General features: G+C 42.8%; 1 protein-coding gene across 2 annotated transcripts; it reads left to right on the top strand.

Moving 5' to 3' along the window:
* Positions 1-344: 344 nt before the first annotated feature.
* Positions 345-22,690, top strand: ulk1b (unc-51 like autophagy activating kinase 1). 2 transcript variants are annotated; one of them, XM_047344409.1, is made up of 27 exons: positions 345-996; positions 1,977-2,069; positions 2,509-2,550; positions 5,311-5,343; positions 6,700-6,736; positions 7,964-8,137; positions 10,281-10,354; positions 10,721-10,822; positions 11,496-11,554; positions 12,227-12,309; positions 12,680-12,730; positions 13,290-13,381; positions 13,546-13,708; positions 14,026-14,080; positions 14,231-14,317; positions 14,776-14,907; positions 15,062-15,210; positions 16,066-16,325; positions 16,417-16,604; positions 16,986-17,107; positions 17,296-17,421; positions 17,889-18,073; positions 18,391-18,575; positions 19,018-19,136; positions 19,218-19,375; positions 19,522-19,657; positions 19,868-22,690. In XM_047344409.1, exons 1-27 carry the CDS (start codon positions 907-909, stop codon positions 19,921-19,923), a joined length of 3,051 nt encoding a protein of 1,016 aa, XP_047200365.1. In that variant the 5' UTR covers positions 345-906; the 3' UTR covers positions 19,924-22,690. The 2 variants fall into 2 exon arrangements, with proteins under 2 accessions (XP_047200365.1, XP_035040243.2); XM_035184352.2 differs by having other exon boundaries at positions 13,543-13,708.
* The last annotated feature ends 791 nt before the right edge of the window (positions 22,691-23,481 follow it).

Genomic DNA, 23,481 nt, shown 5'->3' with positions numbered 1-23,481 from the left:
TCTTTCATATGAATTCCATTTTACCATGTTTTTATTTGTATCCATATTGTATGTAACGCACGTTGAGCTGCATTTCTTGTATAAAAGCTGCTATACAAACAAATAGGTTTATTATTTTTATTATTATTGATTGGGGTCTTATTTGTTTTTAATCTAGTATCATTGACTGTTTTATTTGCCTCTGTCCTGTTATATTTGATATTGTTTTGACTTTGTAAAGCCCTTTGTAACGTTGTTTTGAAATGTGCTATTATTATTATTACTATTATGATGATTATTATGATTATTTATTTCGTGACTGAGGGCCCTGCACGGCTGACGTCACACCTCCAGCTGTAACCGAGCTGCGCATGCGCTGTGCGTCGGAGGCAGGACACCGTCTGTGTCTTCGGGGGGGGAATCGATCCTGTGACATTTCGCTGAGACCACGGATCGTATTCACAGCCGCGGTTAGTCCCTAAACGCGGTTCACGTCTCGTCCCGACTGGACTTCCTGCGCTGGTGTCGCAGCTCGGACGCGTCGGGCCGCGGGGACGCGCAGCTCCTGGATGTAAACAAACCGCAGCTCTGTTAAGGTGGCGCGCGTCACCGACAGCTGCAGCGGGCGAGCGACTCCATCTTTTTAATAAACACATTTCCCTGCTTTTTTTAAGTTCGTTAACTCCGCGTCGACTTGCTTCTGTCCCCCGATGGAGGCGAGCGCCGGGCCTCGGTAGGCGCCCCAAGCTCCAGCGCGTAATGTGCGGGACCATGAGAGGAGAGGAAGGTTCGATGCCCGTGGCCAGTGAGAGAGGGGCCGACCATCCCTGCTGCTGCAGCCGCCGCTGCCCACTCCTCAGCCCGCAGAGAGCAGCTGACCCGAGGCCTCCTGGTTCCTCCCGCAGCTCTTAGAGAAGAAGACTCGACATGGAGACGGTGGGGAAATTCGAGTTCAGTCGCAAGGACCTGATCGGACATGGCGCATTCGCTGTCGTCTTTAAAGGGAGACACCGAGAGGTCAGTGTTCAGCCTCTATCCTCCATTAATATCTCATATTCATCCCATAACACACACACACACACACATGTAAACCTCCAGCAGATTAAAGGTGGTGGAAGTGATTTGTGTTCATTGTTCGTGGTGCATCGCCTTTCACTTCCCCCGGTCTGTTGTTTGTTTTCATCGTACGGCCTTAAGAGGCCTGGCAGCCCAGACAGGATGCTCAGAAAAACAAGAGCTAAAGGCTCAAAATACTGCAATTCCCTCTTTAAATACATGTTTTCTGCAGGATTGTCACTTTGTAAAGAGTCTTTACTTCTCAAGAGGCGTATAATGCACATGATGCGCGTCCATGAGCGTGGACAAAATGTAAATATAGGCCAGCAGACATGTATTGTTTCCAGAAAGCCTGAGGCTGGGGCCAGCAGAGATCATGTAGAAACATGTATCCACACTTGTAGATAAAGAATATACAGTTCATGGTCATTTGATTACACGCTGATATCATCACGTATCACATCTTCTGAGAGAGAGGAAACACAGGCCTGCAGCTGCTCTGGTGCCTCAATCTGGAAATTTGCATTGAAGATATATTGCATCTAGATGAGAGGATGACAGATATTGCAATACTTACAACTTATAATACAGTTAAATGTGCTTAAAGGACATTGATTGTTGGAAATATTAAAGTAAACATGCTGCAAAGCTGCCTTTTTATACCTAGACCTCCTGTCTGATTTCAGCGAGAACCACATTTCATTAAGAAGAGAAGCGTATAGAGACCAACAATCAATATCAGTCAGCAAATATGTGCTTTAGTTTTATACTTCATATATCCTACTGTGGTAGAATCCATTGTTGTTTTTTATCAATAAACGATTCAGACACGTTGAATAGCTGCGGACGTTTCTACCCGGGTATCAGGTTTTCATTCACTAAAGCAGAGACAAAGTGTTACTGTGCAAAAACGATGATTTTCATGTATCGTGTGCTTCTAGAAACACGACTGGGAGGTGGCAGTAAAATGCATAAACAAGAAGAACCTGGCCAAATCCCAGACCCTGCTGGGGAAAGAGATCAAAATACTCAAGGTAAGTTCCCTGGTTTCAAGTTGTTATAAAACAAATACTAAATAGATACTGAGAATAGTATCCAGGGCAAAATAAAACAATAGTGTGTGTCCTCGAGCAGAGTTAAACCTCAGAGTGACTGATGTTTCAGGTCACTGTGATATCTCCAAGTGTTATAAAGTGTTTATTACTTTATTTAGCTGCTTCAGCGCCATATTTTGTCGTTGCATTTAACGTTTCAGTATCCAGCCCTGGAGAGCCGCCAGATGTTAGAGTGAAATATGAGCAGTGATTATCTCGGCATGTTTATCTCCTCGGAACAAGGAGATTTCATCGTGAGAGTAAATGTCCCAGGAACAACACGGGAGCCTGAATGGCTGCTGAACGTCTCTGTTAAAGTCAAACATGCACATGCAATGATGCAACAATGCAACAATGGCTTTGCTTGTCCTTCCTGCAGGAGCTGAAACATGAAAACATTGTGGCGTTACTGGACTTTCAGGTATGTAAGGACACACTCGACACCCAAAAAAGCGTCTAAGTTATGTCCGTTTGAACAGACAGTCTGTTTACACGTATAATCATGGCGCCTTTTATTGTCCCAGTTTCCTCAGCGAGCTCTCAGAGTGGAGCAGATGGTTTTGCTGGATGTGACCCACTTCTGTCTCACGCAGCTTGAATAGTTTTGTTTTTACTCGTGTAAATGAGGCTTTTCCTGCATTTCTCTCTTTCTTCCTGCTCGAGCACGTTTCCTCTCGGTTGTCTGCGTTTACAGCGAATCCTCGTTAAAGTTTCAGCGAGTACCTCAGACTTTGTGTCAGGTTGAAATCTGTCATCATCATCATCATCTCCCCCCCCGTGTTTACATCCTGTCTGCAGTTGCATGGCCTGTCCCTGCCACTCTCCTTGATGAGGGCTTTTCAGGGAAGTGTAGTGTCTTCCTCTTTCGCTTCCCTCGGGCGTTTCTTCTCAAGTGTTTACTCCTCTTTTCGAGGAACAAGGCAGGTGCTCAGGGTTCAGATCAGGTGATTAGGTGCAAACCCAACAAAATACAAACTGAATCCACAATCCCAGCGATGTTGTTGCTTGTATCCTAGTTACCAGTCGCACTGAGGCACCCCTTCCTGATTGTAAAGATAGCACAGCCCCCACATAAATACCTGTCTTAACTCACCAGGTGCCTCTTTTGTCTTTGTAATCCACGACTCTGCCTTCTCGTCAAAAACCACGTAACAAGCAGGTTGTGCTCATCGAGGTTCAGAGAAACTTGCTCGGAAACAAATGTCTTTGTTTCATGTGTTGCAGCAACATAAACACAATCCAACTGCATCAGTATTTCTTTATCATACTTTAACAGAATTTTTTCTGGTCTCACTCTGTTGGTTTTTAAAATATTTCTGGGCTATTGAATTTTCTTTTATCCTGTATGAAATCTCATATTTGAAATCTGCATCTTAAGTCTGGGGGAGAGCAGATAATGTAGGTTTCCGAGATTTGTTATATTGATTCAAGTTTATGTTTCATCATCTATTCTTATCGTTAGCGTCAGAGGGCTTAGTCACCAGGCACAGAGACGAACAGTAAAGTCGTGACTAATTATACATTGTTGAATTGGTGGAAAATAGGGAATTAACTGCTTTGCCTTAGAGCTCCTCTTCAGTATCTTTGCAATCATGTCTTTGCTCAAGCACAACCCCAACATACTCCTCTCTCTAATCTTCATACCCAGTCACAGTGTCACTTCTCTGGGCATTTGTGGATTGAACTGGTGTCTGATTACAGGTTTGTCGTCTCCCAGCAGTAAAGAGTGTAGACGTCCAGAGGAGGGGGGGGATCCTACCACTCAGCGATCTAACTAGGTCAGGAGGAGACTGAATCCAAAACAAGCAGTGGACACCAGAGAAATGCTAAAACTTTGCTTTTACTTTTCAAATTTCCCCTGATTGTCTCACACAAAGTGACTCAGAAGTACTGAAGAGAGGTTGGGTCATTTGCATTTGCATTCGCCCACCATGGCACCGAACTTAGTATTTTATTGCAAGTCATGGTGCAGGGAGACGGCCCGTGGAGGAACCAGACACCTGGTCGCTGTCCATCTGCATTAAAAACAGACAGGACAACCAACTGGAAGAAGGCCTGACTCAGCTGAAACGCCAGAGACGCTCTGGCCTCCGGCTGGTGGATCCAACAAGAGATGAGGTCAGAGCGTCAGTCATCTGTGGCCATGTGATAAGAGGGAGGCCCCGCTGTTTGTTTTCCAGACCTCGTGCCTCAGTCGGTTAGCGAGGATCGTAAAAGAGAAAGTAAATAACAGATGTTTTACGAGTTGCTTATACCTCAGTGCTGTAAATTCACGCCCTTTCACTTTTTTGCTGTCGTTGTGGTCGTTTTTACGAGTTAACATTACAGTTGAGCACCTCTCTCTCTCTCTCGCTCCCTGATTCACCCATTGTGTTGATAATGCTGTTGACAGCCGAGCCAACTGCTCCGATTCCCTAATTGTTTTTGGCTCAGCCCGAATGTAGAACTCTGTGTTGTTGTTGTTGTCCCATTTCTCAGTAAAGTCAGCAAACGAACACAAGATCCGAAGCAAACAACAGGCCTCACTTTGAGTCTGGGATAGAGCTAATTATTCATTATTAATAACTACTTAACATAATCGCCATCAATAGTAATATAACAAAAGACAAATATACAAATCGATATTTGCACTGTGCCAGTACTGTGAGGAGGTATAACACAAATAATTGATCTGCCTCAGATTTGTAAAGTGTTTGTCATTCTCTGCCGAGTTTAAAACCACAACCGTGACTCAGGAGCAAAAATCAATCCTTCAACTTTAAAAAAAAATGTACCGTGACATTTATTTTGATGCTTATTGGTATTTTTACTTTGGAATGAGTTATTTCTAATTAGAGAAAACAGGAAATTAAAATAAAAAAGATTCGAGGCCACTTCATATGTGTGTATATATATATATATATTTGTGTCTCATAATTGATTTTGATATAATTTTGGCAACGTTTCAATTTTACGAATTTAGAATTCTAATCCGACTAGCAGCTTCACTTGTGTTTCTTCCTTTCCAATCTCTCTCTCTCTCCTTAATCCTCCTTTTCTCTGCGACCCTTTAGACTGTTGCTTATTCCTCCAAACCACCAGCTTAGTTTCCCCGGACGGGATCAGCCTCCCTGTTCCTTTCTTTGTCTGTCGCTGACATGTGTTTGTTTACATCCCCCCCTCTTTTCTTTTCTCTCTTTAGGAAACTGCCAGCTCTGTGTACCTGGTGATGGAGGTAAGCTCGCTGTGATGTTGGTCTTTGTTTGCCGAGCAGCTGTATTGTCAGCCTTTGCAGGCAGCTGTGACAGGGCCTGGGCTATAATTAGCTGTGTCCTCAGGCATCAAGGGGGGGGGGTAAACGACCGTCAGTCAGCCATTCAATTGCTGCAGGTTTATTCTCTTCAGCTTGGCCACATTTCACTGGTGAAGAGCCAGAGTTAAAAAATTATACTTTTAAACAAATCTCCTAACTAAAGTTTGAGGAACTTTATGGTTTATTTCCTGCACATTTTCTTTCTAGCCTGCTCAAATGCAATAATACTTACATATTGATCATTTATGTAAAGATGGACGACATGATGGCTCCTTAAAGTGAAGCCACTTTTACTGGCTGCAGTATAGGTGATAAATCCTGCTTCCTCCATGTTAGTGGAAGGGACATGGACCAAACTAGTCCTTTCAGATAGTTCTTATCACACTGATGTTTGTTCAGGTGTTCGTGTTTTCATTACAGTTTTAATTAGTTATTTGATGCTATAAAATGGGGTGAAACGTGATGATTTACAGCTGAGACTGACTCACGCTGCTCAGACACGACTCTCAGATATATATATACAGTATGTGAGCATGCAGCAATTGACAACATTGTTGTTGGCAAGCAGCCACGGATGTATAAAGCCAGGCGACATTCAGCAATGGCCAAAGGCATCGTCAGATCTCAAGATGCAGTGTTCACATTCTCAATGAATACATGTTCTGCTTGGAAATGTGAAAATGGTTTGGAATGTCTTTGTAGGTGGAAAAGTTCTTTATTTTTTTTATTCTCCATGGATGGCTCCACATTCTAAAGTTATAAAAGCAAAATAAACAGCAAGTGAACGTCACGTGACGCCAGTGAAACTGGCTTTCACTTGGTAAATACTGTGTCTGTTTGAAGAACATTTACATCTGCAAAGACATAATATTGACATGTTGTCACGTGTTCTTTTAATGTCACTCAATATTTTAAATTGGCTGAAAATTATACAAAGAAACAGCAGATGCATTTCTCCAACTCATACGGTTTATTGCCATCTTCACTGTCTGAGTTTATCTCTGCATCTTAGAGAAGGAAATGACTCGTGATGCAGCCTTTCAGAGACAAACCTGTCACAACAATGATGCTGGGAATCAGAGCAAGGTTATAAATCTGTAACACAGTCGTCAAGTTTCTCCTCCGCCTCTCTGCTCCCCTCAGAGACCGGGTGACGTCAAAAACGTATTTCCTGTGTTTACTCATCAGGGGTCGTTATTACTTGTGTTTTCTAACGTGATTCCTTTCTGTCTGCTTCATTTCCCCTCCCTTCTTCTCTCCCTCTCTTTCCAATCCCAGTACTGCAATGGGGGGGACCTTGCAGACTACTTACACTGTAAGTGCAGCAATTCATCCACGTTCAGTAGAAAAAGACATTGAACCGATGGTGAAATATCATGTTTGTTACTTGATGACAAGGCATCTCTCCGCTGTGTGAAAAGCAAGATCATAAATGTTTTCATGCAAACAGGGTGAACAGGTTTGAAATATTACTCTCTGTGAGTGTTTTTATAGGGAGGGAACCATAGAAGCTATAAGATCCATATTGGCATGGCAGTTGTTTATTATGATTTACAGACCAGAGAGGAGTGAGCCTCAGTGATGTGAAGCTTCTTGAGTGAATTTCCGATTCTACCCGTTAACATTGCAGACAAAAGACAGATGTTAGTGGGGTTTTTACCACTGGAGAAGTGGCTTAATATTTAGAGATTAAATATAAAAAAATGCATGAAACAACTAGTCCAAGCTCTCTTCCACTTCCAAAACAATTTAAAAAGTATATAAAGTAAAGTATAGACTGAAAGGCAGCCACATCACTACTCTGTCTTTTCCAGCCCGACCGCAGGAAGCAGCTTTTTTATCTGCAGTCCTGACGACAGAAACAGATTTGAAGTTTCAGAAACAGCTACGGGAACTTTAAGTACCTGAGGCTTAAAATAGACTTTGACATACTGTGCAATAAAACTCACAGAGAAACTTCCCTCCAGTGTTTTCTCCTGTCTTGATTCATCATACACACAGTATGTGAGACAACACCTCTTTCCAATGAGTCAACAAACAGTTTATCCCAGGTTTACCACATCTCATAAATCACTGGACTCTGAATAGTCGTTACACTCGTGTTCTCAGACCTGCTAACGTTGCCCTGTCAGGTACCCGCCCACACTCTAAATAAAGCTCCTATTCCGATAACAGTCATCGCTGCTCTGGCTAAGAAACATTTTTTTACAAGTGGTTTTGGATTCACTTCCCACTGTGGTCAGTAAACTAACGGTTCTCCTGGCTGAACCTGGCTTTTAAAACTCTGTGAGGAGCGAGGTGGAGTCAGAAAGTAATTCAAGAGAAAGGGAGGAGCTCCGTGTGGCACCACTGTGAGATGAGGGAGGTGATTGGAGGGGAAAGGAGACGAGGAGCAGAAGGCCACAGTGGGCCGATGTCATCAAGTACACAAATATTTCAACAGATACGTTTAGAGGTAAAATGAGGTGATCTGCAATGTGAGCTGAAGATTTGGTAGGAAAATAGTGTCCTTTGAGACATTTGATTTATGTTTCCTCTGCAGCCAAAGGCACCCTGAGTGAGGATACCATCCGGGTTTTCCTGCAGCAAATTGCAGGGGCCATGAGGGTCCTGCAGTCCAAGGGAATAATCCACCGGGACCTCAAACCCCAGAACATTCTGCTCTCGTACCCACAGGGACGCAAGTCGCACTCCAACAACACCTGCATCAAGATTGGTAGGTGTGGTGGTGGGAGGAGCTTGAACATGCAAACATCTCTCATCATAATGTATGTTGATGTGCATTGTATCGCATAACATCTGTTTCTGTTGTTGCCTTTTAACACACTGGGGTTGTCACAAAGTGCTACAGGGTGAAAATGATTGGCAACTTTATTTTATTATGACCTTTGTGGAAGAAACTGCATATGGAAGAAAAACCAGTAAAAAGAAAACTACATAGATGGATAAAAGGTCAATGGTCATCGAGAGTGAGTCAATAATCGACATATACACCAAAGAAACAGGTAAATAAGTGCGGCTATTTGACATTATCTTAACTTATCTTCGCCTTAAATCCATAGAATCTGATGATTAAAATGGTTCAAATGTGTAAAGACGGTAAGAAATAAAATATTTCTACACTCCCGATGTGAGAAGACAGTATGTGGGTGTACGTTGGGATTTAATGGGAAAGCACCAGGAGCCTCTACGTGAGCAAACGCTAATTGAATTTCCGAGGGGCTCCGTATGGATATCCCTAAAGCGCAATAAAGCTCGTAACAGCAGTTTTATTGCAAGAGGACCTAATAAGGATTTTTTTATCCCAAGGCAATTGATTCCACTAAGATTAGAAGACTAATCTTGTTAGAGGAAATTTATTAGATGATGCCGAGAATTTTTACATTTCCCTCCGGCGGTGTTGGTAGTCTGGCTCTAACGCAGCACACCAATGGAAAAATACCAATAGGGAGAAAACCCATTCACAGATACATGAGGTATGTGTCGATTTGACCCACAAATATGACGTTTGTTTAACAGCAGGTAATCACCATGATGATAAGTGTCATGTGCAAGTACAGCGTGTGTGTGTGTCGGTGTGTGTCGGATGTTTGGGAACTCGGCTAATCCTTAAGCCTGTTAATTCTTTTTTTTTTCCTCTGGAGAGAGTCGGTGGCCCAGCGGGACTGAAGTCTGAGGCTGGTGTCGGGCTCAGTCACAACAGAGTGTTATAATCCTGCAGGAAAAAAACACACACACACACACACACACACACACACACACACACACACATTGCACTTACACAGATGCAGGTATACACATGCACATCGACAGTGAAGCAGGGGATTACTAATATAGATTTGTTGACTTTTTTAATAGGCAGCATGCTGGTGCTTCAGGACGTTAGGTAACCTTTGTCTCTGAGTGTATATATATTCATATGTCCTGAGTGTGATTACGATTCCTATAAAAACGGAGCTACACATCAGAGAAGCTCTACTAAAGAGCTGTGGATATTTTACTAAGCCATAAGAGTCAAGTGGGTCCAGAGTGATGATGCTTCATTGGCACCAGTAATCACGCAATAAAATAGAAGATATGGAGATAATATTCATCTCAGGCTGCTAGAATAATATGACAAATAGTTTTTATTGGTTTTGAAAACAAACCGACCATTTAGCTGAGATCCTGTAGCAGGAAAAAACTACTTTTTCTGAGCACTATCATGAGCTCAGTTTTTCTTAGGAAAGGTCTTTTCTATTTTTACCTCCACCAGGGAGGGTTTGTTTTCAGCCCTGTTGGTTTGTTGGTTTAGCAGGATTATGTAAAATGGACTGAACAGATTACCATGAAACTTGGTGGAAGTTTTGCACACGGGTCAAGAAAGTGTCCCATTACATTGTGGTGCAGATCTGAACAAAGGGAACAGAAATGGGTTTTTTTTGTTGCTTTCTTTGACATTGTGTTATTTTAATATATATTTTCACCAGTTTCTCAGGGAATAATTCATGGATCTTGATGTTTGATTGAATTTAAGGAGACAGTTCAGCCTTGGCGGAGGTTTATGCTGGACCTGGTGCCATTCTAGTTGAAAACAAATAGACCAATCCGACAAAAATGACTTTTTCAGAGCACTATGAGCTCTTTCTCTTGTTTAGCAGCCATCTGCAGTTTTTCTTTCAAAGGACTTTTCAATTTGTTTCTCTTATTTAATCATTTTGTTTCAGTCCTCGGGATCAGAGCCTTGTCTGGATGAAGATTCAGCTGCATTTGCTTCTTGCACCAAATCTTAACTCATCCATCTTTTGCCTCTGCTTGTTCTTTATCCTCCACTTCCTCCCTCCCTCCCTCCCTCCCTCCCTCCCTCCCTCTCTCTGCAGCGGACTTTGGTTTCGCCAGGTACCTTCAGACTAACATGATGGCGGCTACGCTCTGTGGCTCTCCTATGTACATGGTAAGCACGTGTTGTTTTTTATATATTCAAGTTTCAGTTGGTTGATCAACCCGAGCAAATTCAGATTTCATGGCTTCTGTGTGTTCATTCATAGGAAAGGTTAACAGGGTCCATTCTGGGCTGGGAAGGTTTCTGTATTTTTAGTTCAAAAATAAAGGATGTTTTGTCATTTCTGAGATTTTAATTTTTATCTTAGTATTCTTAGTATTAAACAGCAGAGCTCTAGTTCTTTCAATTTTTCCGTGGTAATTGAAACCCATCTTTAAAAGAGTCCAGCATTACAAAGGAGTAATGCAGCTTTGTCCTCCAGCATTAATTCTGAAAACTCCATCACCTCATTAAATGTTCATGTTTTTACCTCACCAGGCTCCTGAGGTCATTATGTCCCAACACTATGATGCCAAGGCGGACTTGTGGAGTATAGGGACCATAGTGTTTCAGTGCCTGACAGGAAAGGCTCCTTTTCAGGTAAACACGTCAAATTCATCAGTTGTATGCATTCTTCATCTTCCTCCATGTAGCATAGACTGACTCTGATTTTATGAAGTCAGTTATTAGCTGTGTACAAAACCTTCCTGACTGTTCCTTTCACATTGTTCTCATCCTTGTCGAGAGACGTCACCTCAGTCTGTTGGTTTCGAGTAAACACACGAGCTGTCTCCTCTCTTCAGATCATGTGAGAGATGAGCAGCAACCTGAACACCAGGCAGTTTGTCCCCCATGAAAGATGAAACTTTTTGGAAACTTATCTCATCTAAACATATCTTAACCAGCTCAGCAGCATTTCAGAAGCTTCCTTTCCTTGCCTCATTAACAGGCATTTTTAAACACGCTCTGTGGAATCTGTGCGATGGCGACACACTGATTATAAAATGCATGTGACTATAGGATGACACCGTGCTACTGCTATGTCTGTACATGCACACGGTCACATTCTCTCTTGTGATGTCCCCTCATCAAAGGCGAAACATGTCCAAAATATATTTTATAAAGTGGCTTTAATCTCTGTTTGAACTTTATATTGAATTATTTCAGTTGTTTATTATTGTTTTTATGCTTTTGTGAAGTAACCAGAGAATGTGACATAAGTAGAGCTCATCATTATTAGTATTGTTATGTCTCTGTCCTCTGTCATCTGTAGGCCAGCAGTCCTCAGGACCTGCGGCTGTTTTATGAGAAGAACAAGAGTCTCAGCCCAAAGTAAGTTAGAGTTACACTGACATGACAACATGGTTATATTTTTATTCAGTAGACTTCCTGAAAACACTGAACTAAACCGTGTTTTTGCTCATCAGAAATTAGCCCATTTCCTATGATCTGTCTACAGAGTAAAATAAACAATGAAAAGTGAAGTTCTGGCCAAAATCACTATCTTTGAGAATGCGTCACTACAGTACTATGAAAATCTGATTTTTAGAGCTAACACCCGACGTGCAGTTTGCAAATCTCACCTTCTAGAAAGATGCTACCAGCTGGGCTGTTCCAACAGCTGAACAGCAGTTAGTTTACAACGTTGTCGAAGATGATGAGCCTCCAACAAATCACCCCCACCCACTCTTTCTAAAGCACAGGCTCTGCAAAGGTTTAAGATTCTTATTGAAAGCCTGCCTGAGAGTCCTGTGTTGAGGAATGTGGACAGACACACAAATAGGTGGAACAAATCATTATCAAATCATTATTTAATTTAATTGTCTGTTTAAAAACAGTTGGAATACATATTACTAAACGATTAAATTCACTGCAGCTAAATGTGTTTCCTTATCAATAACAACAGGTTTCTGTCGTATTTTGTGACCTTTACAGATTCCCTTGACATTCTCTTTTTTTTTCTGCACAGCAGCAAACAATAATTCCGGTGTTATTTGTTCGCAGCATCCCCAGAGAGACGTCCAGTCATCTGAGGCAGCTGCTGCTCTGTCTGCTGCAGCGCAACCACAAGGACCGCATGGACTTTGGTGAGTGAACATTACAATGAGAGGTGTAGGAGTAAAATGCGTAGAACTGTGTGGTGCAGTGAGTTTTCACTGATAACCTGAATTGTATATTCTGCCATAAATGGGTTCAGGATATGTATTTGTAGATAGTGATCTAGTTACCCAGGCAAGAGACGTGAGAAATATTCCTGTGAATGTGACGTTTCCATTCAATGAAGAAGTGTTAGATTATGAAATATCACCCACAGAGAAGAACTGTGCATGTGTGTGTGTGTGTCTGCGTATTGTCTGCAACAGAAATCATGGTATTTGCATCTTGTGCTCATGGTTACATCAATTCTCCTTTTCCACAAGATTCTGCTCATTACATTTCCTCTTGTGTTGCTTGTAGATGAGTTTTTCAGTCATCCTTTCCTGGAGGCCAGCTCGTCAGTAAAAAAGAGTAAGTGGGAATAAATTATATGATTCCTAACAGAACCTGGTTGGGATAATTCTCACTAAAACACGAGTTCAGGATTGATTATATTTTTGTGAATATAAACAATCCTCAGTAAACAGTCATCAAAACATGTCATCCTTCAAAAGCCATGAATTATTCCCTTAGAAATCAACGGAAAACCTGGAACAACACTCGCTAGTTAGAGAAAATTTAAAATTGGCTCTGATTTGGATCAAAAACATTCCATATTTGTGCAAAAGTGCAAAACTTACCAGCTCTTCCAAAATAGAATGTAACACAAAATAATACATTCTTGAAATTATATCAAGATTACATTTTTCATCCACTTGATACACTAATTGCATTATATTCCATTGTACACCCATATAGTGATGAACCTGATAAAAACCTAGTGTATTTTAGTTAGCAACACATACAGTGTCATGGTAAGTGACCTGGAGACTGGTCCTGTAAACAAACGTTCTGCTTACGTTCAGTTTCTCTCACCTTTGTTTCCTCGAGTTCTCTAACAAATATGTTGTCTGCATTTTTTCTGTCACAGCAACTCCGACTGTGACCATGACCTGTTTCCCAAGCTCTGCGTCAGCCAGCTCCTGTAGCAGCTCCTCCACCTCTCATCTCGCTTCACCACCGGTTTGTGTTTATTGTTGTATCCCCAGCCTCTCTGTAGTTTCTCTGTCTGTACCTGAGTATTTATAGTTCTGTTCTTTATGTGCAGTCAATGCCTGTTTGTCCTCCTCTCACTCTGTGCTTCTTTGTTTATCTGCTTCTTTCCAATCTCTCCGTCCCTGCAGCAGTCTCTTGCTGAGGTCCAGCATTTGCGGGCCAAAGCTCTGGCCTCCCCTACCCAGGAGGCCGCTGGTTTTCTCCTCAAGGACTCGTCTGGGGGGGGCGGCAGCAGCAAGAACTCCTCCTCCTGTGACACGGATGACTTTGTCATGGTGCCGGCTCACTTCCCCAGTAAGAAAACTGTTTTTCATGAAATCTCCACCTAAATGTCAAACACAGCTGTTTACAGTCCCAGCTTTGGCTCCAGCTCCACTGGATGAAGTTTTTGAAGTTTGAGTCTATATATTTTTTTATAGACTGGCTTTACGTGGCATTTACAGCGTTTCATAAGCTCTTTGTTGTGGAGTACTGATGCGCGGTTTGCAGTTATAACCTTATTCTTTTCAGACTTTGTTCAGAATGTTTCTTATTCATTTAACAGATTGTACAATACGAATGAAATAATACTTTTGACTCCTCTTTGATTTGTTTTTCTTCTGGTTTTCCAGCCGCTGAGCTGACATGTGAGAGTAAAGTGCTGCAGGACAGCCTGATGAACAGTGGGTAAGTGGGATTGGCCATCACCTGTATTTTTCATCAATTTTACATTATAACAGAATACTGTGAATATTATTGATATTCATTAATTAAATCGTTGCACCTTAACAAATGTGTCACGGTGTGTCTCCTGTTTCTTTTCCCCTCTGTAATCAGCTCTCTTCTTGCCTCTGCTGGTCTGTGCAGTCAAGTCAAAACACCCCCACACTCGCCCTCCCACAGCGGCTCTCCAAGTCCTGTCAGGTAACAGCACGTAGCTGAAAGTCGACATTTCTGGTCATGCAGGTTTAGAAACTAACACATGTGGTAGAAAGGAATACTTGAAATTCTCTGACACTCATTTTATGCTAATGAGTCGACTAAAGCTGAAAGAAAATATTAAATAGAAATATTGATAATTATCAAAAAGATGTGAAGGTAAATTATTATGCTATGTGTTTTTTAATTATTTTAATTATTTTGATGATAACCACGGTGATCAATGTTAGATCTGCATAAATGTACATTATACAAATACTGAAAGTTGAAAACATTTCTGCTGTACTGTTACACTTACTCCTCCACATTGAAACACACACACACACACACACACACACACACACACACACACACACACACACACACACACACACACACACAGTGTCTCATCTTGTCTGACAGTTTCCCTTGGCACACTCTGTCCCTCTCACTGTTACTGGCAGGCCCAGCGAGTTCTTGGGAAGTAACTATGGAAACCACAGTAAGTCATCGCCTATCCCAGTCCCCACTCAGGTCCAGAACTACCAGCGCATGGAGCAGAATCTGCATTCTACTAAACAGGATGGCTCACCACGGTCTGTATCCACACACACACACACACACACACACACACACACACACACACACACACACACACACACACACACACACACACACACACACACGTTCTTCTCTTGCAAAATGCAGATGAACTGAATGAATGAATGCTCATGAACGTGACGTCCTCAGGTTGTCGACTCCGGTGCGTCGCTGCAGCAGTGGAAGCTCGTTGGGCTTCGCTCGGATCGGACCTTCGCCACCACACGTGCAGGCGACAGTTACCACGACCCGCAGACTCTCGGTGGGAGGCGGTCGAACTTTCCAGCTCTCGCCTCAAGGTAGCTCAGAGGATAGTGTTCACTTTCGCAGATGCAGGTCACAGTTTTCCCCCAAACTTTATCTAGGCCTGTGTATTGAATACAAAGTTCCAGTGAGCATTTTGTTTGTTGGTTCTATTGTAACGGAGCTGTGTTGAATCAATGAGTCCTCCAATTGATTAGTTCAGCATTACCCCTGTGTCTACTTGTGACCACTCGTTATGGGTTGTGGACTTCTACTGTGTAATTCAGCAGGGACACTTTAATTTGAAGTGTTTTTAGAGGCTTGGAAGGGTAAAAGAATTCAGTCTCTCACAAAAAGAGATAAAAACATAAAAGTCAGAAAGAAAAATGGACCCAAGTCTTTTACTTTTTTCTTTCTTTCTTGGTTCTTGAATCAGCTTTTGACCCTGCAGATTTATTTTGGGACATCTTTGGGTCCTGATGAGCAAGTTGGGAACCAGCTGGATTACTTGATGAAAACTTGCATCGATTAATCCTTTAAGCTTCTCATATCTGAGGGTTTGAATCAGATATATTCAGGTTTGGAAGTGTTTATTGGATAAAACGAGGAATTAAAAGATTTTGGTCTGTAGTTTTGAAAGTTATTGGTTGAGAAGACGAACCGCCCACACACACAGACACCCTGTCATCTCCTCTGTGCTTCACACAGTTCCTCAGCTGTCGGACATGCATGCCAGCAGGGCAGTGGGAGAGTCAGGCAGGACTTGTCCGTCTCTGCCATCTCTTTGTAGATTTGTTGTTATCTTGTTGTCTGACATTTAATTTTTTCTGCAACACCACCTTCTATCTAAAGGACAAAGAAAATATATATCTATACATCCTGACCTCCTTCTGCCCCCCCTTCCGTTGCAGCTCCTCAGCACGCGGAGCCCCGGCCGACTTCTCATCAGCACCCGCAGAGGGCAGGACTGGGAACTCGGCTCCACAGTGCCCCCTGTCTTTCTGAGTGTGTCACTGGTGGCGCCAGGCAGAAGATCAGGAAGCAGCACTCGGACCCGGTGGTCGGCCCCTCGTCGGGCCTGATGACCGTCCGCCCCTTGCACTCGTCCCCCAGACTGAGCGAGCTGATGCAGCGCAGCCCCCTTCCCACCATCCTCGGCTCCCCCTCAAGGGTCAGTCGGCTCTGTTGAGATACACAGCACAAGAAGAACACATCAAGCAGCCGAATCCGACCTCTGATGTGTTTCAACTGTCTCTCCTCAGGTCATCCCTCCGTTCGAATTCCCCAGGCCTCCCAGCTCCCCGAACCTCGTGACCTTCCTCACGCAGCAGGGTTTGGTCTTCGGCTCTCCGGGCAGCAGGACTGCCCCGTCGGAGCCCAGAGACCCAGGACAACAAGCCCAGACACAGGTCATCCACAGACTGACCGATGACCCCAAGAGCTTTGGGAGGTTAGTTTGTTGTTTTTGCTTTTGTTCACCTACAGATACAAGACACATTTTATTATGGTTTTCTATTTTAGAGCTGGAAATTTATCATCTTTCTAATCCCATACATTGCTGGGTTTGAATTGTGTTTTAATCTAATTTCCTGTTCTGATTTGTTATATAGCATTTCTAGCATAAATAAGTCACAATTTATCATAGAACCTGCAGATCTGTTTTATTTCAAGGCAGGGATTAGAAATCCTAAAGCATGGGAGGAAATAAATAGCTTAATAAATAGTTATAATACATATTTAACAAGGATGTTGGTCTAATTTTTTTATTTTATTATTTTTTCAGTTTATTTTCTCCTATGTTCTCCATTGCCTCCCCATGTTTTCGGTGCAGGTCTCAGAGTGCCAGTCGTCTGACTGACATGCTGCTGTTGGCTGCGTTTGGACCATGCGGACCTGGGGGTGAACGAGGCAGCGCGGAGAACCTGACCCCTGAAAAAGCCATAGAAATAACAGGTGGGCGACTCTAGTTGATTTACAGGGTTTGTATGCAGTGAGATTTTTCTTTTTGAGTGGCTCAGTCTGATTATTAGAAACAAATAACTTTTACACACTTATAATAATTCTGAAAAACTATAACTCTCAGATGAGGCTCATGATATATTACCTTTACTTTTTATTAATTCCTTTTCTCTCTCCTCTAGTGCCCCCCGGTGGTGGGGTAGGCCTTGCACCTGGATCCATTAGCCCCGCACAGGTGGTTTTCACTGTGGGCTCTCCTCCCAGCAGCAGCACCCCACCTCAAACCTCCAGACAGAGGAAATACTCAGGTAGCACATGCACACAAGTTATTTGTTTTAATGCAAGTGGGAATCAAACCACACATCCGCAGCAACTTTAATATTATGCTCCACATGTCTTACAACACGGAGCACTGGGAAGCTGCTGTTTTCAATTTCCATGATTTGAAAACTTAATTAAAGTGATTGTGAAAAGCATCCAGGGTTGATTTTCAGCTGACCCAAGATTTAAATGAGGCCAAACTGTGGAGAGATTTAGTTCCACTCAGGGAGCAATAACCCAAATTACTGCTTTTCCTAACACACAATTTTCCAATTGGTAATTGTCACTTAAAGTATTTATGGAAATAAAAACTAACTTAGTGGCTTGATCATTAATTTTAATGCAGCTATAGCTGTGGTCCACACGGTGATTTACCTGTTTATTCAAGAGCAATGAAAATTTATGGCACTTGATATGAAATGATTTCACACTTCTCTTTTTCTGACTCCTGCAGGCTCATTCATATCAGTCAGCCCCGCAGGCTCCTTCACGAGCCGGTATCCTCAGACAGGCACCTATCTGGACGGCTTCGAGGCTCCTTCCAGTCCTCGCTACAGTTTCACTGATCCCATCACAGCCAACATGGGAGGCCCCGTAACCTTTGAGGCCCCGGAGCTGCCTGAGGAGACGCTGATGGAGGTGAGGAGCAGGTTTCACTCACAGCTCTGGAAAGTAGAGATAAAGGAGTCATCACTTTTTATTCTAAGCATGTATGAAGTGATGATTTTTTACACCAATCTGGGGGTTTGTTCAGCGTTCCTCAAGTGAGTGTGGAGAGAATAACAGAATGAAAGACAGCATGGTGTAGTTCAGGTGCCTGTAGCTCAAGTTAAAATGCCTGCGTCCTGTTTAAAACTTGCCTTCAGACTGAATGACATAGTCCCCATCTGTTTTCCTCCGTTTCTAATTCTACCATGAAATTGTCTCCCTCTCCTCCTCTCTCTGTCGGAGTGCAGCAGGAGCACACGGACACGGTGCAAAGCCTGCGTTTCACGCTGGACTTCGCCCGCTGCCTGATGGAGGTGGCTGGGGCCCGTGGTATCGCGGCGGAGGGGGAGCAGCTGGAGGTTGCTCATGCCTGCCTCGTTCAGCAGCAGAGCCTGGTAGCCGATCAGATAAGCTCGCTGAGCCGAGAGTGGAGGTGAGGCCACTTCAAGTCAGGCTGGGAGTCTTTGCGTTGATGGCAGTGATACTGTTAATTCCCTCTGAAGGGAAAGATACTTCTGGCTTTGCACAGTAACTAAGCAAATTAGTAAAGATAATTCTACATTGAGGTTTTAAGCGAGTCTACTCGAAACGTTTTTTTTTCTTTCAAGGTGTGTTTGAATGCAGAGTTGCACCACAGCAAACAGAAGCACAGTGACTGAAATGCAATCGGCTGAGACGTTTGTGTTCTGCTGAGTAGTGGACTGAGGAGTTTGAATGTAGAGAAAGAGGAAGATTTAGATCAGTAGTCTCGATTCTTGTTTTTAAAGACAGCTGGTGACAGAGATGTGTTCCGCATCTTACATTTTAAAATGTGTGTGTGTGTGTGTGTGTGTGTGTGTGTGTGTGTGTGTGTGTGTGTGTGTGTGTGTCTGCAGTCATGCAGAACAGCTGGTCCTCTACCTTAAGACTGCAGAGCTCGTGTCCACTGCCTTGCACACAGCCATGGAGCGAGTGAAGCAGGGCAAACTCTACCCATCCGCTACAGTCAAACAAGGTATGACCCATTTCCTCAGATAAGAGAGAGATGTCGCACGTGTCTGAATTCATTTGTTTTTAATTCTCTGTCCTTCCACAGTCGTGAGGAGGCTGAACGAGCTGTACAAGTCTAGCGTGGCGTCCTGTCGCACGCTCAGCACTCGTCTGGAGCGCTTTTTTTCCAGGAAGCACCGTCTAATGGATCAAATCACCTCCATCACAGCAGAGCGGCTGCTGTTCAGCCACACCGTGCAGATGGTAAAGCTCCGAAAAACTTAGCAGGAGTCAGTCAGACGCTGTATCTGTGGGCATCCAGTTAATAATTAGTGCTAGTTACAACTTGAATGTGCTCTCTAATTATTATTCTGATCAAGGCTAAATTCAAGCTCCTGTTGTCGTCCCAGGTTCAGGCTGCTGCGCTGGATGAGATGTTCCACCAGGGGGAAGCATCGGTCCTGCGCTACCACAAAGCTCTGCTGCTAATGGAGGGCTTGTCTCTGCTGCTCACTGAACAGGAGGACATCCTCAGTGTTAGCAAGTGTAAGTATGTCCATCGGCTCGTCTTACACAAAGCAGGGGCCATGTCCACTTCGCTCCGGGTACCTTCCATGAAATATTCATCCCTGCACCATTTTCTCTGATGTTAAAGTGGATACAGCAACACAAAACCCAACTAACCTGCATGTCTTTATGGACGTGATTTATGTTGAACCGCTCACTGACACTTTCCCTGTTTCTTCGTGTCTGCAGGTAAGGAGTGCATAGAACGCCGCCTCACCGCTTTGCAGTCAGGACTCTGTGTCTGAGAGTCGGGCTTCTGCACGGTGCGCATCACCAGCGAACTAAATGTCCACCCACATGACATGGATCTCAGTTGTCCAAATACTTCAGTCTCCACAAAATTTCTGTTTTCACCAAAGCCTCCAGCTCTTCGAATGGCTTTGTCTGTTTGGACAGCGGCAGTGACTTCCCCCCAACAGTAAACCCGGCTCAGTGCTGGACATGAAGCACTTGCGCTGTAAATGAATGTCTGCGCTCTGGTCTATGTGAGAGGACTGTGCTCATGGCACTCAGGATGGTATTTTTTTTTATTCCTCCCACTCGGCGTAAACACATCTAGGAGCAACTATTGCCAAGTATCCACGTACAGCTCTTAACTAAATATAAACACATAGCGCTGTAAGAAGTAAATATAGGCTACGTGCTTCAAATTTGCAATAAGCAAATCTGTAGATGAGATCAGTAGCAGGAGGGAGGGACCAGCTTTCTGCTGTGCACCTACATGTTGGACGTTTGCTGATGAAGTCCAGGAAAGAGTCATGCTCATCACACGTTTCTTTGTCTTATACCCTTTGTTCGCTTTGCTCGGTTTGTTCTGTCTTGTTTTTATCTAATTGTGACTAGTTGAAGGGATGTAAATAAGACGATGTTACAGTCGGTGACCGGAAGCACGTACAGGTACTTTTACAAAACAGTTGCCAAAAAATGACTTTTTAAAATGCAGTTTTGTTTTTGCTTTATGTTTGATTTTAGATTTACTAAGCTGGTTTGGAAGAAAACAAATACTTGTGTTGACAATTTATTGATTCTATACTCGCTCAAGACCAAGTCCCCTGAATAAAACAACAGGATAATAAAGCTACAGGTAGAAAATGGGCCCCGAATAACCTGCACCGTGCACGTTAAAGCTTTTAATTCAAGAGGGACTGAAACTGGTCTGTTAGCGTCCCTGATCACAATCATATTAATGCAACTGGAGGTGTATACATCAGGAGTTTAGGTGTCGGATTCTGTATTTGGTCTTTTTATGTTTTATCTGTCAATAATGTCAGAGTTTCGCAAGTATAATCAACTTTGAATGTAGCGCTGACAGAAAGACACCGTAAATAATATCCCGATGTTGGATAACTAACATTTTCGACTGATCGGGGGGCTAAATGTTTTTGCACTGTTAAAGTACTGTAGCTTGAGTGGAACATGCTAAATAGTTTGTGGACATTGCTGGACAGGGTTTTGCTCATGTAGAGATTTTCTACTTCCATACTTTTAGTGCAATTTTAGTTGAGTGTTACTGTCCGGAGGTGATGTGTGTTAGATGTGTGAGTGTTGACGAACAGATGGTATAAGCTATGAAACCGTAGGAGGATTTCTTCAGGACATAACGAAGGAAAAGGAAAAATTTGCTTTACACTGAAAAAAAAAAAAGATTTGCATCAATAGTGCTGTGTTTTATTTGAGAGTAGCTAGTGGGTGGTGATTGTGTTTGGTTTTCTAAAAAAAGTGATGTGTTGATTTGGAGTGCTAGTTTTATTTGTGCAATGCTGATATGGACCTTCGACCGTACATCCCCTTAACTCCCCTGAATTGTGGGCCAATGGGAAAGGTCAACTTCTACTTGAGTTGCTTTGGAGGAGACGTTGCCGTGTGTGCATGCGTGCATGAGTGAAGTGAAGTGGTGGCGTTTGAGGTATTAAAGTGGGATTTTCCCACTTTTTACATACAAAACAAAATCCACTGACAAATTGAGGGTTCCTTTTGTGTGCCAGGCCCAGGACGACTCTTTTCCCTGAGGTGTATTGTCCTGTCTTCTGTTGTAACTTTATTAAGAGGGTGAATAAGTTCATATTTTATTATTTGTGTGGTGAGGACTGATGAAGAGATGGTGAAGCCAGTGTAGCAGCAGCATCAGAAGAAAACAGAGGAAAGTTTGTTTTTTTTCTTAGTGCAGATTTCTCTAGATATACATGACGTGTATTTGATTTGTGGCCTTTTGTCTTTTGTCTGACGTTTTCTTTGACGCGACTCTACCGAGAACATTGTCCGTGTGTATTCCTCGTTTCTGTGAGTGTACATTCCGTATATCAGCTCATCCACAGACTCCACACGTGATGCTGTGTTCAGGCGGGACACTGTGACAATGTCTCAAGAGATGGTAGCAGAGAGTGGTGACCTCTTTTCTAAAAACCCGATGCATGTGTCACTTTTTATGTTCCCTACAATCATTGCTGTCAGCCATCCTAATGACAACGAGGGGCTGGTAACTGCCATAAGGACCATTTGTGCAGCAGCTGAAATATACAATGATGGAGAACAACAGGTAGTAGGACAAGCACCTTTCCACTCTGCTCAAGTGTCCTTGAGCAAGTAACTGACTCCCTACCAGCTCTTGGGTTGCTGTTCAAAGTGAATTGTTAAATGTAACCATCATAAGGATTAAGCCTTTGCTCTGTGCACTCCCACGATAATCTGTCACACTCTCTGTATGTTTGCGAAGAACATACCTGAATGTTTTCATTTTCATGTTTTGATTTCCCTTTTTCCGTGTTTCCTGTACATATTGTAAATTAAGTTATTGTTGTTATTGTATATATATACAGTATAAATGACGCTGCAGGCATAGAGAGGGCAGAACCATTGCACCTGCACATTTCCAAAGAAAACGCCTCCTTCTTCCACGTTGTCACAAGAGCAGTTTAAAGCTGTCGGACACAAACTCAGCGTCCCCGTGTGATGTAACCTTCACTGTTTGAGAGTTGCAACATGAATAAAGTGAAAGGACAGGTCTTAAGATGATGTGAGTTTCCTCTGCTGATGTGTCACCTCAGTTATGAAGATTTGTATTTGTCCTACAGGAATCCTTATATGACACTTGAATTTACTAAATCCTCAACCTCACCATGGCCGCTTTGGTCTTGGAATAAATCAGATTACTCAATTGTCCCGTTATCTGTGGGATAAAGCCTCTATCCTGCCGCTGACCTATTAAACCGAGTGTAATGGGACTTAACATAAAGACCACTTAAAGGAACATACCAGTGTTTTAACATTGTTCACATGAGCCATTTACCTCCACCAAAGAGGTTTAGTTTCATTTGCATTTGTTTGTGTGTTTGTCTGTTCAATAATCAAATTTTATGTTTTTTTAGCCTATATTTTAGATTGTGAAACAATTAATTGTAATGGCTCCAAAATCATATTTCTGTAAATCTTTTCATTTACATTACAAAGATAAGATAAAACTTTATCGATCCACACAGCATGAAAATTCAGTTATTGGGGATAATTTTTCATTTCAAAATAGCCACAAAACAAGTAAAGATAAATCTACACAATGTGAAAACTCATAATCCAGATTTTGAAAAGGGAAAAGAACGTGAGAAAGAAAAAGGTTCAGTGTGTAGAATTTAGTGACATCTAGTGGTGAAGTTGCATGTTGCAGCTGAACACCCCTCCCCTCCCCCTCCCCTTCCAAACGTGAGAGAGAACCTGTGGTAGACTTCCGTTGTCATAAAAACTCAAAAGATGTTAAGTTTGTCCAGTCGGGGCTACTGTAAAAAAACATGGCGGCCTCCGTAGAGAGGACC

This window comes from Hippoglossus stenolepis, chromosome 18, assembly GCF_022539355.2.
Source record: "Hippoglossus stenolepis isolate QCI-W04-F060 chromosome 18, HSTE1.2, whole genome shotgun sequence".
NCBI lineage: Eukaryota > Metazoa > Chordata > Actinopteri > Pleuronectiformes > Pleuronectidae > Hippoglossus > Hippoglossus stenolepis.
The sequence above is the reverse complement of the archived record's forward strand: the minus strand, read 5'-3'. Positions and strand labels throughout refer to the sequence as shown.

What these genes read in the sequence shown, in the direction of transcription:
- ulk1b (XM_035184352.2), top strand. Translation starts at nt 907, where the DNA reads ATGGAGACGGTGGGGAAATTCGAGTTCAGTCGCAAGGACCTGATCGGA. An exon ending in GACCCCAAGAGCTTTGGGAG is followed by an intron (nt 16,605 to 16,985) that starts GTTAGTTTGTTG and finishes TTTTCGGTGCAG; the next exon opens with GTCTCAGAGTGCCAGTCGTC. An exon ending in CTGAGGAGACGCTGATGGAG is followed by an intron (nt 18,074 to 18,390) that starts GTGAGGAGCAGG and finishes GTCGGAGTGCAG; the next exon opens with CAGGAGCACACGGACACGGT.